Source organism: Onychomys torridus, chromosome 13, assembly GCF_903995425.1.
Source record: "Onychomys torridus chromosome 13, mOncTor1.1, whole genome shotgun sequence".
Taxonomy (NCBI): Eukaryota; Metazoa; Chordata; class Mammalia; order Rodentia; family Cricetidae; genus Onychomys; species Onychomys torridus.
Window position 1 is genome coordinate 48,962,486 of NC_050455.1, and position 15,927 is coordinate 48,978,412.

At 53.0% G+C, this 15,927-nt stretch overlaps 1 protein-coding gene across 3 annotated transcripts in view; it reads right to left on the reverse strand.

The window, feature by feature from the left end:
- Positions 1 to 13,528, reverse strand: part of Synpo (synaptopodin) — a 37,488-nt gene extending 23,960 nt beyond the window's left edge. The window contains exon 1 of one of the 3 annotated variants that reach the window (XM_036204562.1): positions 13,040 to 13,528. In XM_036204562.1, the coding sequence (XP_036060455.1) occupies positions 13,040 to 13,307 (268 nt within the window). In that variant the 5' untranslated portion in view covers positions 13,308 to 13,528. Of the gene's footprint in view, positions 1 to 7,288; positions 7,343 to 12,925 lie in introns of those variants that run through there. The other 2 variants (XM_036204558.1, XM_036204561.1) reach the window with 2 other exon arrangements.
- Positions 13,529 to 15,927: the final 2,399 nt, after the last annotated feature.

The window sequence follows — 15,927 nt, forward strand, 5'->3', positions numbered from 1 at the left end:
ACCTGCTGTGTATTGGAGGATGACTTTGAACTCCTGGTCCTCCTACATCTACTTCCCAAGTGCTGGGATTATAGGTGTGTATCACCACACCCGGGCTTCTGTGGTACTGAGGACTGAACCCAGGGCTTTAGGCATGTTGGGCCAGCATTCTACCCACTGAGCCACATCCCGGGTTCCTGACCATTGTTGTCTCACATTCCATTTACCAGCATGAGGTTTATAGGCCTAAGTGGTGTGACAGGCAAGAAGACAAAGATGTCACCTCTGTAGCACCACGCAATTTCACTCAACTGGAGTCATTACTGGGGAATGGGGTTTTCAAGATGGCCGAGGTCAGGTCTCTACTCAGGTGCTTCCTAGGGGCTCAGTGTCCTTTGCGCATTGTGTCCCTTCTTGGTGTGAGTTCCCCAAAACTTCTTTTGCCAAGTTTGGGGTCCTGGGGAACTGTTTTCCTCTCTACCTGGTGCCAAGCACTTTTCTCACCTCAGGGCTACATAGTAGATGTGTTCATCACAACAGTGACAAAGGCTGTGCCGGAAAGGCCATGTCCTGGGAGCCCTGAATGTAATCCTGTTGACGAAGAGGCATAAATAATGTACCAGGATGTTCTCTCCTCCCCAGCCTGACCTGCTAAGAATAGAACCAGCTACCCTTTCAGGGATCCCAAAGGGAAGAGGGCAGGACACCCAATGGGAACAGGCAAGAAAAATGTCACAGGGCTGTGGCCTGCCAACTGCCCTCCCTGATAGCCCACATTTCCAGACTCTCAAGACAGGGAACCCCAGAGAATTAAGGGTGCTTAGAGGCCAGTGACCCAGTTCTTAAGGAGTAAAAGAGAGGCCTGGGAAGATTATATGTAAAACCTTAAGAGAGGGAGGAAGCATGTGAGGACTTTAACGCTTTCCAAATTTGAAAATGGCTGGCCCTAGCACAGTCCTCAGGCTCTGAAGCATAGAGGAACTATGCAAGACACTTGTTAGAAGGGACACTGTCGCTCGGGGGAGGAGGGGACAGGCCGCAGGGGGGCGAGGCACGAGAACCTGCATTTCCAGTGACGCTGCCACTTCAACCACATGCCCCACCCCTCTTGGAGCAGAAAAAAAAATCTATTCTCTAGGACACAGATTGGGAAACTGAGTCCGAAGAAAGGGCTTCAGCCGAGCACTGGCAATTGAACTATCATCCCAGGGCCTTAGCTTCAGGAGACTGCCCAAGGACATGTGGCTGCTGGACCACCATGCCCTGCTCAGAGCAGTCCATTCAGATGCGAGCACAGTGATCCAGGCAGAGATGCTCTGTGAGTAACCATCTGTGACAATGCTGAGTGTGGGGCCCACTGACAGCAGCCATCCCGAGAAAGAGGATTCAGGTAGCCTTTGGCACAGCTGCAGAAGGATGTCTCCTTCCCAGTGTCCTCCTCGAATCCTTTCGGGCCTCCAGTCCTGGATGACTATCTCCACTGCCCCATGATGCACCTCTCTTTAGGAGGCCTCATCCTCCTAACACTCCAGCCTCACTGGCCTTCCTTTAAAGGCTCTTTGGAGGTACCATGCCCTTTCTCACCTCGGGGCCTTTGGCCCCGCTGCTCTCACGGCCTTTAGCCCTTCCCACCCTTGTCCCAGCAGCTGTGCCTTTCTGACCACACTTTTCCTTCTTCGGGGTGCTCGCAGGTGGGAGGGACATTCTCACCATAGCATCCTCAGGATATTCTCCGACCTCATCAGATTCCATCCCTGTTTGTTTTAATATCAGTCCGCTCCACCCTGGCCAGGCAGAGACACTGGCTATGACCTCCCGTGCCTAGACTGCAGTTGGGGCCCGACCAACATTTGTCGACTAGGAGGAAGGAACAGAGCGGTGAACTGTTCACACCCCTGCTGCTGCAAAGCCTTCACCTCCCCAACCCACCCCACCACCGTGCAATCTCACTCAACCAGAGAAGCTGTCAAAGAACGGTATTTTCAAGATGACTGGGGGGGGGGGGGGGTGAGACCTCGGCCTTGCGGCCTTGCTGCTCTCTGAGGCACCGTGGCCTTTACAGGCCACGTCACCTCTTGGTGAGGGGTCCCCAGCACTGTTGGCTAGTTTTTCGTGGGAGAAGGAGCCTGGGTGAGACTTCTAAAGCTGCAAAGAAAGGACTTTCGCTACTCCCATTCCTCTATCATCGCTTAATGCCCGGAGAGGGACGGGGTCTCATCCGAGGCCACACAACCAGTGTGCATGGTGGCACCAGACTTCCTTGGCACAGCCAGGAGCCAACAGCTGAGCTTGGGGCCCACCCAAGCTCAAGGACAGCACCATCTGCCTGGATGCTAGGGGGAATGCAGAAGGGAGAGAAGAGAGAGGAAAGCCGCTGTGACTGAGCGCATGTGGATTCAGGCCCAGAGCCAGGGGAGATGGATGGAGCTCTCAGCAGGAGGCCTGAGGAGAGCCTGGCAGCTGGCTCCCTGGAAGCCAAAATGGCCAGAGGCTGGGTGGTGGCATGTCTGGCCCTCAGGCACATGACAGTCTATTTTTTAATCAGTACCCTCCCCATCCCCCAATTCCACGTATGCTCTCAAAGGGCCCTGTGTCCTATCTCTCCATGGCGCCCGAAAGTCCTAAGTAGCCCAGAAGGCAATACAAGAGGCCAAGGATGAAGAGTGTCCAACTGTCTGGGTGGTGTGGGACCAGTCTCTAGACTCTTTGACCTCAGTTTCCTTATCTGTCCAGAGCTGGGGCATGCCAGACTGCATGGGTTGTTGCAGCTCAGGCATTTGCATCCTTGCAAGCTCTTCAGAATTACCCACACTCACTCTGGCAGGGCTAGCCCTGCCCGTTGTACCATGGGTCAGTCTTTGGAGTTCACTGAACTAGCCACTCTGCCTCGGGTTCCCACTCTTAAAAAACAGTGAGGCTGGTTTCATAGAGCTATTGGAACACAGTAACAAAAAATTACTTTTCAAAAACTGCTTTTTTTAATTTATGGAGCATGTTAGTTCCAAGAGATCTTTATTCTAGACTGGACACAAGGGTCTCAAGTAAGCCCACTGTCCCAACCTCGGTCTTATTTAACTGTTCCTTCCTTACTACAGGTCAGTGCTTTTGGGTTCTACAAAGTAATTCTCTTCCATCCTTCCTGCTCATTCCTTATAGCTGAAACCTGAGGCCCGAAGGAAGCAAAGGGCTGCTTAAAACCACTAGCCTGGGGTTGGGGATTTAGCTCAGTGGTAGAGCACTTGCCTAGCAAGCACAAGGCCCTGGGTTCAGTCCTCAGCTCCAGGAAAAACAAAAACAAAAAACCACTAGCCTGTGAGCTCCCCCTGAAGCTCAATCCAGGTCCTATCCATTATGCTGGCTCATCCTGCCACCTCCCAAACACCCTGGCCAAACACCAAGGAGAAATCTACACGGTGATATGAGAAGCCTTGGGCGAGAGGCCATCTGCTCAAGGGCTTGCTATTTTAATGGCGATCAAAACATGGGAGTACTATTAATAAGTAGTAGCTCATTTTCTAAGCATCCATCATCAACTCACTCCATTTTCCTAACACTACAAGGCCGAGCATTGTCTCTGTTTCGTAGGATAATAAGGAAACCAGAGTCCAGAGGGGTTACATAATGTGCTTAGGAACTTTCAGACAGCTGGGGATGAAACCCCCAAGTCTGACCACAACATTCATGTGCCAGCCATTCGGGAAGCAGGTGACACAGAGATAGACTGTGACATTCAGGGAGGTGGACAGGGCAGCGCAGGGCAGGGCAGGGTCAGCCTTACTGAATGGAAAAGATGAACCCAGGGTGATGGAATGTCAGCAGCAGCCAGTCGGTGAAGAGTTCATTCCAGAAAAAGGGCTTTGGGTAAGCCTCTGGAATCACAGGGCCTGGGGGGCTGCTGTCATGTAGACGCCTTCTCCAGTCACACTGAGTAGCAACTGAGCCCCAGTGTCCATGGATAGATAGTTCACAAAGGGCTCTATACACACACTGGCCTAACTCACAGAGCCTCCCCAGAGGTCATCTGCCCTCCCTCTGGCCAGATCTCAAGCCCTAACTCTTATGGCCTGCATTTTAATGACGGGGGGGGGGGGGTACAACCTGCAGCCAATACATACCACCCACACCCAGCTTTAAGGGCGAATGGCTCACCATCCTCTACAGTACCCTCCCAGGCCCAGACTAGTACCTTCAAAGACTCTGGGTCCCATTCCAGACATGCTTCTTCCAAGATGCCCTGACCACCCTTCAAATACCATTCAGATCTCTATGCCACAGTGGTACCTGGTAAGCCTTGCTGGCTCTCCATCTCAACAGTAGGCTTCTTTCCATGTTACCCCACTCTGAAATTCTTGTTGATTTACTCATTCCTTTTTTTTTTTTTTTTTTTTTGTCTTATTCTCTCAATTAAAACACAAGTGTCTATGGTGAGATGCTACATCAGATAAAGGTGTTTTGTCCCCAAGCCTGATGACCTGAGTACAATCCCTGGGACCCACATGATGGTAGGGGAGAACCAACTACTACTGACCTCCATTCACATACCATGTGCATGTGCACACACATACTTGATGTGTACACACACACACACACACACACACACACACACACACCTACAAGTAAATAAATGTAATTCAAAAAATCTAGACAAAGCTTCTAGCTTCTAGCCAGGTAAGGCAGCACATACCTACTGTAATATCAGTACTCAGAAGACGGAAACAGATCGATCATGAGTTTGGTACGCATCTGAGCTATATAGCAAGTTCCAAACCAGCATGAGCTACAGAGGGGGACTGTGTCTCAAAAAACAAAACAAAACAAAAAGCCCAACCCTATGTGTATGTGTACATGCATGCACATTGTACATATATATATACACATGCATGTACAAATACAAATAGCAAGCTCCCTGAGGGCAGAATCTGACTGGCCTGTTTTCTACTATAACCTAGTTCCAAAGCACCCTTCCGCTCATTCCTAGCCAGAGCTACCGAGGTCCTAGGAAGGCAAGGGATTTAACCAAGGTCACTTGACAAGCCAGCAGGTAGCAGAGGTCAGCCTGGTACTATAGCTGGGCCACTCAGCCTGGTTCCCATCCTCTCCCTGCTGACCTACCCTGGCCTGTTTTGACCCTGCTTCCTCATCACCATGGGACAGAGCTGGAAAGTCTTCGACACCAGTGCCCACTCTGCTTCTTAGAGCCCATGGTATACCGATCTGGGCAGCCCTGGCTGGTTCCCCTCAGTCCCTCCCTTCCTGGCATCCACTGTTCTGATGAGCTCATGTCTGGAAGCCTAGGAGCTGCCCTGAAGGAAAAGGTGCCTCCCAGGCCAGGCCTGTGGGCTGGAGGTGTGTTCAGCCTTGTGGGAAGGCATCCTTAGTAGGGTACTTGCAGAGTGTGAACTTCCCACCTAGCAGGCCTCTGGGAATCAGCTCTGAAGACTGTAGAGAACAGGACAGAGGAAGGCCCCCTGTGTTTCTTTCCTCCTGCCAGATGCCCTAGGGCGCTATGCCCTTCCCACTTATTAAAATGTCATTTTCCCCCCCAGGGAATGAGGGTTCTGCTGCCTTCTGCCTACCGCTAAACTGTCCTTTAAAAAGAGCCTGTCACCTGGCGGTGGTGGTGCATGCCTTTAATCCCATCACTCAGGAGGCAGAGGCAGAGGCAGGCGGATCTCTGTGAGTTCGAGGCCAGCCTGGTCTACAGATCGAGATCCAGGACAGGCTCCAAAGCTACACAGAGAAACCCTGTCTCAGGGGGGAAAAAAAAAGTGTCGATCTTACCTTCCAGGGAGTGTAGAACAAGAGCTGGCGAGGGAGGGAAAGAGTTAAAGACCTTATTTTCACTGTGCAAATACTGACTCAGTCCTAACTTAGTTAAAAGGGGTGCAGGAGATTGGGTGTGGCTTGCAAAGCAAAGGCGGGCTAAAAATTACAGCCGAAAGCCTTGGTGGCCCAGCAGCAAACATTTGCTGTTAGCTCTTCCAGTATCAAACTTGAATGATGCTAGAACTAGCCAGAAGCAGGTCAGCTCTGGACAGGGATTTCAGGCTCCTGCTGGGGGTCAGTCATCAGCTTCAGTGTATGCCTCAGCACCCCCTTCCCCCCAACATGGCTAGGGGCCAGGTCTGGGTCAGTGACAGGGCAGTGACTGGCTGCAGGCAAGGCCCCCCACAGTACCCTCTTCCTCATGACAAGCATCAGATTTCATCCCTCACTTTCCAAAGCAACGAGGGTGGGACATCCTGATGGGCCACAGTGGTACCTGGGTTTGTAGCACAGCTGCCCCCTGAGGGTCCACTTACCTACCTCTCTGGGATCTGCCAAGATCCTACAACAAGGCGGTTTACTGCAGGGTCACTTGCCACTCAGGACCAGTGGGAGTGGGAGGTTAGGATACATGCCACCTGCGGCTCCTCACTCAGCTGTTGACCCAACTTCTAAAACACCCAGATGTGGAGCACAGGGGTCCCTATCTCCACCTAGAATTAGACCCAGAACTTGGGGTTGAGGGAGGACGTGGAGACCTTTCCCCTAGATTCCTCAGAGGTCTTTCCAGGGCCTTAGGCGGGATCTTTCCCCTCGCCTCATTCCACAGTGTAGTGTCAGAAAAGAGCCGGCCATTTCTGGTAATTAAGCGAAAGGTGCAGTGGTATACCAGTGCTGTGAGACTCAGAGAGGAAGACTCAGGAGTCCCTTGGGGCACTTTATAAAGGTCTTGAATTCCCCGGGTGGGATTGGGCCCTGGAGGTCCCAGCCGTGTAGCGGTGTGGCTACCCTGCACACTACTGCAGCTCCCTCTGCCCGGCCGCTCCGCCCGCGGGAAATGGAGGTGCCCGCCGGCACAGTTGGTCCTGCTCCTGCTGCCCCCGCAGGCGCCCACGTCCGTTCAGCCGCAGGCTCCTGGGTCTTGCAGCCGGATCTCCCGGAGCCGGCAGGGACTCAGAACTAGGGCTAGTACCCATGCCTGAGTCTGGGGGTTGCATGTCTCCCCCATCCCACCTCGACAGGCTTGCGGAGAGGGACACATAGCTGAAGCTCACACCGCCGGGGGAGATAGCGCCCCGGGACAGGGCGTCCTCCGGTTTCCGAGCTGCTGGAGAGCCCTGAGATCTCTCCAGCCTGCACTGCACGGATGGGGAAACTGAGGCTCCGTGTAGCAGCAACTTGGCAAAGCTCACCCTGAATGCAGGGACTGGAGCCCAGATGTGCCACCTCCCTCCTCGGGGGTGGGGGGAGGTACGAGCAGCTGCGCAGGTGGCAAGGGCAAGGCTCACTGGGCGCCTCGCCAGCCCCGAGCCCCCCCACTCACCTCCAGCAGCGGTGTGCGGTCCCTGAGCTCCCGGGCGCCGCCGCCTTGGCTCACCTGGCTACGTCCATGCGTGAGCCCCGCCCCGAGATCCCTGCACCCCGCCCAGCGGCGGCGCCCGCTCAGCGCCCCAAGCCAGGTCCTGGCCGCTGGAGGCTGAAGGGGACCGGAGCGGGAGCCGCGGGCGCTGGGCGGGCGTCGCTCTCCCGCTGTGCGCTCCCCCGGGCCCTAGCGCCGCCCCAGCCGCGCCCCGCCCAGCCCCCGGGGTGCGACATCCCCCTTCCCCCTGCAGCCAAGGCCTCCTCTACAGCTGGGTCCCTCTCTCTCTCTTCGCGTCCTCACTATGCATCTCCCTTGCGGACGCCCCTGTCCCTCTGTCTCCTCATCTTACTGTGTATCTCTGGGTCTGCGGTCCTGCCCTTAAATTCTTTCTCACTCGGTTTCTCCCTGCGCCGCCATCTCTCTGCCCCTTTCTCGTTCCCTCTTCCTACCACCCTCCTTTAAAATCTGTCTTTGAGATTCTGTCCCCTCAAGTGATAACCACGACACCCCTGCTCCACATAGCCCAGTAACTAGAGTTTCTTCCTTGGTAGGGCTTAATTAAGCCAGAGGCTGGGGAAGGCTGTTGACTTCCCCTGACTTAATTAGCTATCAGCAACAAGGGCAGAGATGCTGTGTGGCTTTGATTGTCCAACTTCTGCAGAACACCGTTGAGGCTGAGCTCAGCAGAGGCCATGCTTGGCAATTGTCACTCTGCTTCAGTGGGAACACACACACACACACACACACACACACACACACAGCTGTTAAAAGTCCATATTCCCACGTTCCAGTGCAGCTCCCACAGGGAGCCGTTGGTGGGCTTGGAACCATAACTGGTTAACAAGCACCTCCATATCCCCAGCAGTTCTGAAGGAGGACCACACTAGTAGATCACTCCTTCAGTCAGAGCGGCTCTAGTATCACTTATCTCCAAGAACAGTGTTTAGGTTTCTGATCAAGGAACTTAGAAATATGCTGACGTCCACCCACCCTGCCCAAGGTCCTCTAAAACACAGACTCAAAGATGTCCAGGTTTCAGACAGTCCCTGTGCCCGTTGGGTAGGCTCTGAAAGCAGGAGGTCAGACGACTGAGGAGACAAATCCACTCTGGCCCCTTCCATCCCTCTTATCTGGCTTTGTGGGCTTCAGGGAATCCTCCCCCCACCCCCCTACCCCCCCACCCCCCACCCTCCCGCCTGTGGTCACTCTTGTCCTGGTGGGTTGGGTGGGGAACAAGAAGATATTCTGGAGATGGCACCAGGCAAGAGATTGCTCTCTCCTTGTGCATGCGCTGGGGAGGTGGCTGCAGCCTAGCCTGTGGAAATCCAGGAAACAGTGCGTGGGTGAGAGGAAGAGAGAGAGAGGCTAGGCTTGCTGTGTGGGTGCCAGTGAAAGAGAAAGAGATGGGAAAAAGAAAGGCGGAGAGAAAGTGGTTCCATCTGCATGTGGGTGTGTGACGGTGGATGTGCGAGAGTGGTTATGCCTGGAAGACAGACCATGAGTGTGAGCAAAGGAAAGGAGGTACAGGACATGGCTTAATCCTTGTCTGCAGGGAACTGTGTACTTGTGTGCGAACACTTACATGTGTCTGCGAGACCTGCCGTGGGATGGGGGCTATGTAAACAAACCTGAGACACTTGCCTGCTTGTACCGTGATCTGATGGGTGAGGGGTTGTTTGGGAGGGTGTATGCCAGTGTCTGCCCATTGCACATGTGTGTGCCAGGATGTGATGGCATTCACACATGTATCAACTTAAAAGGTCATAGGAGAATGTCTGAGAATGTGGCATGTCTACATTGTGGTGTACACATGTGTTTATGGATGTATGTGGTATGTATGTTTGATCGGACAGCACAGGAAGGTATATGAGAACCTGGGGCAGTGATTTTCGCTGTCATCTTCCTGTTAAGTCACCTGGGTGTGGGGCTCCCTGCCCAGCCTCCTCTGCCATCTGCTCTTTCCCAGAAGCCTAAGGGACAAGAGCCTTGACCCAGGCTCCTTGACCTTGACCAGACCCTGTCAGCTCTCTGCCTAATAAAAACAGATGTAGTTCATTTTCCTCTGTTTAATCAAGAGGGATGTGGCCAGGGCAGGCTTACCTTACAATCTATACCCATACCCCTAACCTCCTACCCATCAGAGGCTCAAGGCAGTGTCTATGAGAGTGGCAAAGGCCTCAGAATCCTCTGGATAACCTTCACCATCAAGTGGCCACTGGCAAAGGAGAAGCTGGGTCAGCAGTAGCTCACAGGTCTCCCAGTTCCATCTGAAGAAGAGGAATGTGGCTTGGCTGGGTCCCCCACCCACTCTCAGAGCCTGAACAACCATTTTCCAGCCCCAGGTGGGTGGAAGAACACAACCTGCTTTCTTGTTGCCATGGAAACAAAGCAGCAGAAAGAGGATTTAGAAGCATGGGCCCAAGACCTCTCAGGGTTCAAATCTCAGTTCTTCCACCTACAGGCTGTTGGACTTCAATGTGACATTTCTCTGAAATTCTGTGTGCCTAGTTTCCTCATCTGTAAGACTGAGATAAGGAAAGGACCTACTGGGTCTGGGAGGCACACCTGTCATCCCAGCATCCGAGAGGCCACAGTTCAAGGTCAGCCCAGATTCCTCCGCAAATTTCAAGCCTTAACAAGGCTGTACAGGAAGACTATCTCAAAATAAAAAGGAGAAGAGAAGGAGGAAGAGGAGGAGAAGGCCGTGGTAAGTCTGAACTTCCTAAGGCTATTCAGAGGATGCAATGAAGCACTCTGTATAAAACATTCCACACGGAGCGGAGCGTCTGAAAAGAGAAACAGTCCGGGGTTCCAGCCTTCAATTTTGCTACCAATTTACTGGGTGACTTTGCACGCCTGTCATTTTCTGTTTCTCTCCTTCTATCGCACAGCAGACTCAATCCCCTGCCAGGTACAATCAGCTGAGACTCTGTGGAGAGGATGGCTACAGGGTAGAGCTCTTTCTTGGCCAACTGTGGACCATCTAGCGTTTGGCAGAGGCCTGGTCACATCCTCTACCAGACTTCCCTCAGCCACTGGTGACACGGAACTTGAACTTGAGTCTACAGTCCCTTCTTGCCTGCCAAAGGCCCTCTTCTGCCCAGCTCGGCTGGTACCAGCATCCGCTGATCCCAAAGAAAGGTCTGCAAGGTGCCCGAGGCAGAAGATAAATGGCTTGGACTTCAGTCTGCCAGGCAGCACTCCAGAAAGCCAGGTTTAATAGCGGAAGGATGGGTGTGATTGTCTGAAGATGCTTATGATCCTCTGTGTAATGAGAGGAAGCTTGGAGAGGAAGCCCTAAGCCACTAATAACCTGGCAGCTCCCCAGGCTTCTTCCTTCTGGCTCTCCAGGCAGAGGGAAGGGACCTGCCACTACCTATCCCCAGGGAGCAGAAAAAGGCCATTGAGACTTAGATCCAAGACCACCCAGATTTCCACTCCAGCTTCTTTGAGGAGTCTCACCTCTCCCTTCTCTCCTCCTGAGGCCGCCCCTGCCTCTCTGTCCCTAGAACGCTTAGACCAACTGGATGGACAGTAAAGGGACAGATGAATTGGGTTGCTCATGAAAAGGATGCACCGAGTCTCGGAGCTGACAGTGACTACGTGCCTTGGACAGGTGACTTGAATCTCTGAGTTTCTATTGTCTCACCTGCCCTTCCATGGAAAGCTGTAGTAAGATAGTGAGATCCCATCAAATGACCCACAGGGTGTGAGATGCCAAGAAAGTGATTAAAGGTGATCTTCTCTCCTCTCCACCCCACCCAGAGTCGCTCCCATTCCGGGGGATCTGCAGAAAGCACCATTTCAGAGTAGAATCCTAGCTAATAGCACAAAGCCCATCGTCAAACACCCATCCATGGGCGGACACGCTAGTCACATCCTGGACAAGGCACTTACAGAATTCCCCAGCCTCCACCTTTCATCCGTGGAATGGGCTCTGCTGTGAGACTGCATGAAGCCACACAGAGACGCTGTTAGCACGGCAGGCGCCGCACACAGCTCAGCCAATAGCAGTTGTGGGGTTCCGCCAGTAATGGTCGTTTCCATTTCGCGTTACACAGCCACCTAGAGCATTGTAAATTTTCCAAAACAGCCACAGCTAAGATCATGGCACCCTTTCAACAGCTCCTGTTTTTATTCTGTTTTCACAGATTGGAATAAAAAAAAAATGAGCTCACCAAAGGGACTTGCTAGGGCTTGACTACTGAGCACTGGGCTTGATACCCATCATCCCTGCCTCCTGACCTAGCTGTGGCCCAGGTAAGGGCAGGGAGCAAGTCACAACGGTCCTCAGGTGCCCGAGGACCCATATCCAGGCTGACGCTGGGATCCTCCTCCTTGTTTAAAGGCTCTGAAGGCCCCTCAAGGCTTCTGCCCCGCTCTCTGTATAGCCCATGCCTGGACATGGACTACGACCCAAGGAGATGATCAGAGCCTGGAGAGAATTATTGCAGAGAGCAGAGTGGGTGAGAAGGCTGGTGAGGTGCCAGCTCTGGCGTCAGCAACGCCTGTGGAGAAATGAAGTGTTCCTTCACTCTCTTGACGTACAAGCCCTCCCAGGACTGTCCCCCCCCCCCACACACACACACACTCTGCACCCTGGGGACTTGCTGGCAGCAGCTCTCCTGCCTGGGCAGATGGTGGCTCAGCTCACAGCCAGCCCCACCCCCAGTGGGAACCCACTGCAGCAGTTTCCACTGCCACTGGCCAGCCGTGGAGGCGATGGTGCAGAGTAGGTTGGTTCGCTTGCCTCACCCTGCCTGCTCGGAGGACTCCAGCCCTCACGCCCCCCGCCCTCCCCCCCCCATCCGCCCCCGGGAGAAAAGGATCCTCCTCCCTCCTCCAGCTGTCATTAGATCTTGCTGCAATCCAGGTGACAAGGCTTCTGCCTTTGTCATTCATCTCTGACAGATGGAGGGCCAAGGCCTGAGCCAGGACCCTTCTGGACCCTTCGCCTAGCTCAGCCATCAATACGCGCGTGCGGAGGATCCTGGATGAGCCCTCTGGTACTCTAGAGTCACAGTTTCCCCACTGAGGTCAGCTTACATAAAAGGCTTCCGTCTCTGCCCTGTCAGCACCTGTGAGGCAATGGCCTCCCTGTCGGGGGTGTTTGTCTAGAGCTGCCATTGAGCGCTGTAGGTTTAATGAGGGGGCTCTGCCCAGGTCAGTTGCTTAGGACTTCACAGCCACTTGCTACCTGTAATGGTTAAAGGGCAGGGGAGGGGGGAGGGTTTTTTTTTTTTTTTTTTTTTTTTTGTCAACCAAGTGAGATGTGGGCTTTCTACTGATGCCTTCTCCTTGACAAACAGCTGGAACGACACATACTGCCCAGGTGCCCATCTCCCACAGCTGGAGATCTGGACACGCTGGAAGACTTTGTGATCATTGTTAATCATCCTAGGAAAACATGCTTTTAAAGTCCCTGATGGGGTTGGGGATTTAGCTCAGTGGTAGAGCACCTGCCTAGCAAAGCGCAAGGCCCTGGGTTCGATCCTCAGCTCAAAAAATTAATAATTAATTAATTAAGAATTAATAAAGTCCCTGATTAAGAACGTGTAGGGTTTTCTACGGCCCCAGGGAGAAGAGATACAAGCTTACCTGGCTTCTGGGCCACCCTGGGCCCGAGACTGGTGCTGCCACTGGTTGTTATCACTTTTCGGGCCTGTACCACATCCCAGCCGTGGCTGTCCCTGTCACTGTGCTGGAACCCACCTCGTGCCTCCCTGGAACAGCTGGACGGCTGGATTACGCCTGAGGCTCTGGATGGCTGTGCAGTCCCACAGCTGGCTCTGCTTCTGCCGGCCACCTCTTCTTCCAGCTCCACAAGCCTCACCTCTCCCTGCAGGCCATCTTCACTGCTGCTCTCCTCAGCTTCCAGAGCCAGGCACCTGTAGCTGCCATCCGGGATCTGGAAGGTGCACGGGGCAGGCCTCCCCTCACTGGGCCCAAGGGGTAGGGGTGGGAAGTGAGGGCCGAGCATTGTGGTCCTCTCCTCGGTAGGACAAAGCAGCGGCCTCCTGGTGCAGGGCGGGTGACCCGTGTGAGTACTGCTCCCTGCTCCTCTCGAGGCCTCCGTGGGTTCTCTGCAGAGTCACCTTCTGCTGATGCACAGGGCTGGCGTGAGGTCCAGCCGAGGGGGGAGGCCAGTCCTTTCTGAGCTGGGTGAAGATGTAGTCCTCCAACGCTTCTCCTAACTCTCCTATGTAGGGCCCTTCCAAGTGATCTATCTGTATAGGAAGAGAAGATGCCACACATCAGAGAGCTCACTGACTGTTCTGAAGGGAGTCACTGAGACCTCTCCACCCCTGGGTAGCCTCAAGAGCTGGCTGGGACTTGGGGTACAGTGCCCACTCCTCCACAGGGAAGTGTTTCCGGAGGTTCGGCCTTGTAGCATGCCGTTTATACCCTATCCCTAGGTTACCTGACACTTATTTACTTAATGTTTCCCTTCAATCCACTTTAAATAACATAACTTCTATTACCTTAGACTTATCTTGAGCAATAATTGCAGGAAAACCACAAGCAAATCGGGCCAAGTCAGCCCCTTCCCGGTGCACATTAAATAAATATCTACTTAGTTTAAAACACTCATGAGCACCATGCAAAAAGAATTCCTTCACGTCCCACCAAAGGTACACACACCACAACAGCCACAGGGACAGTGGGGTGCAGGGTACACAATTAGAGTTCATAGCCGGTTTTAAGAGCCAACACAATGGCGTGCTCACAGGTGCCCAGACTTTAAGCCAGGATCCGACTCTGCCACTTGTGTGCTGGCCTCTGAGTCTCCCCTCCCCCACCTGTGAAATGGACATTGTGATCTGGCTTGAGCACCCCAGAATCTGAAAACTCCAAACCCAGAACGTTCTGAGCACCATCACGTAGCCACCAGTCCAAATCCCACCCCTGGACTTGGGGACTTAGACACAGTAAACATGAGGTGCAGTTAAAAAAAAAAAAAACATCGTGTGAAATGGTCTTCAGGCTGGGTATAAGATATGTACGAAACAGAAATTAAACAATTTTAGACTTAGCTTCACATCCCTAAAGCTATCTCATTATGCATATGTAAATTTTTCAAAAATCTAAAAACGTCTAAAATCTGAAACACTAAAATCTGGTCCCAGGCGCTTTAGATGAGGGCTCAACTCCAGTTTAACTGTGGAAAGGGTTCTATGGAAAAAAAAATGCATGCAGAGTGTTGAGTGCACTTTCTGAGCCATCACTTACGCGGGCTACTCTTTCATCCCACAAAAAGTTATCAGGCCCCCATTCTACTTCAGATATCGCAAGACACATGAAGTGTCAATGCAGGTAGGTGCTCTAGCTCATGAAGTTTCGACATCTGTGAGAGTAGTGGGTCTTAAGGCTGCAATCCCTTAATCCAGTCCCTCATGTTATTGTAGTGGGTAGCTATCCCAGCATTGGCCTGGAAGTTCCAACCCCCATTGAGGCTTCGGTAATGGTCTTCCGCTTCCTCCTCTGCCCCGCCTTGTGGGCGTGACCATTACCGAAGCCTCAATGGGGGTTGGAACTTCCAGGCCAAGGCTGGGATGGCTATCCACTACATGTTATGGTGACCCCCAACCATAAAATTATTTTCATTGCTACTTCATAACTGTGATTTTGCCACTGTTATGAATCATAATATAAATATCTGTGTTTTCCGATGATCTTAGGCGACCCCTGTGAAAAGGCCCTTCGACCACCAAAGACAGGTTGAGAACCGCTGTGTTAGGGAGAGCTGTGGATGATAATCAGAAAACAGTGATCATAGTAGAATAATTTGTAAATGTTACGATGATGATAATCAGGAGAAGGCGGGAGCTTTCTCTAAGGGCTGAGGAGGAGGGGATGAATGGAGGGAAGAACTTGGCAGATGGAGAGTGGGTGTAGAGAAGGGGGGAATGTGGGGTACCACACAGGTCCCTGGCTCTGAGGACACATGACTGTGTTTGTGGAGGTTGGGAACAAACAGGAAGTGCAGGTGTCCAGTGGAACGAGGAGGTGCCTGATGTCTAGATTTCCAGGGGAGATGTGCAGTGGGCAGGCAGGTCCATGGGGAGTCCCAGAGAGCAGGAGAGGGTCCCACCATGGGGACAAAAGTTTGGAAGTCATTTGAGGAGACACAGAGTCTGACATGAACAAGATCTTTTCAGTTGAGCTGGTAGCCCCTTAAGGCAGGGCACACCGGTCATGCTTGGAGGCACCCTTGTAGGGGATAGATCTTGTGGAAAGACTCCATTCTACCACTGCTTAGCCATGTGAACTCTCTATTAGGAGACGGAGGACTCATGCGTGCGCATACTCATGCTCTGGCTGTGCCTGGCTGGTGAGAATTCATTAACGTCTACTGGCTTGAAGACAGCAGGGCCAAGCCTGACCACCCGTGGCCCTTAGGCCTCTAGTCCAGGAAAAGGCTAGTCATCCCAGCTGTAGTCATCTGGGTTGAGGTCCTGACCTCTGGCTGGAGCTGTGCCAGGAGACACTGGTAAGCGGACTGGGAGATGAGCGCATAACTAGACCCTCTGGTAGCTCAGAGCCAACCAGAAGGCAAACATGAGTCCTCATCAGAGAGAGAACCAAGCACCTATTAGCCG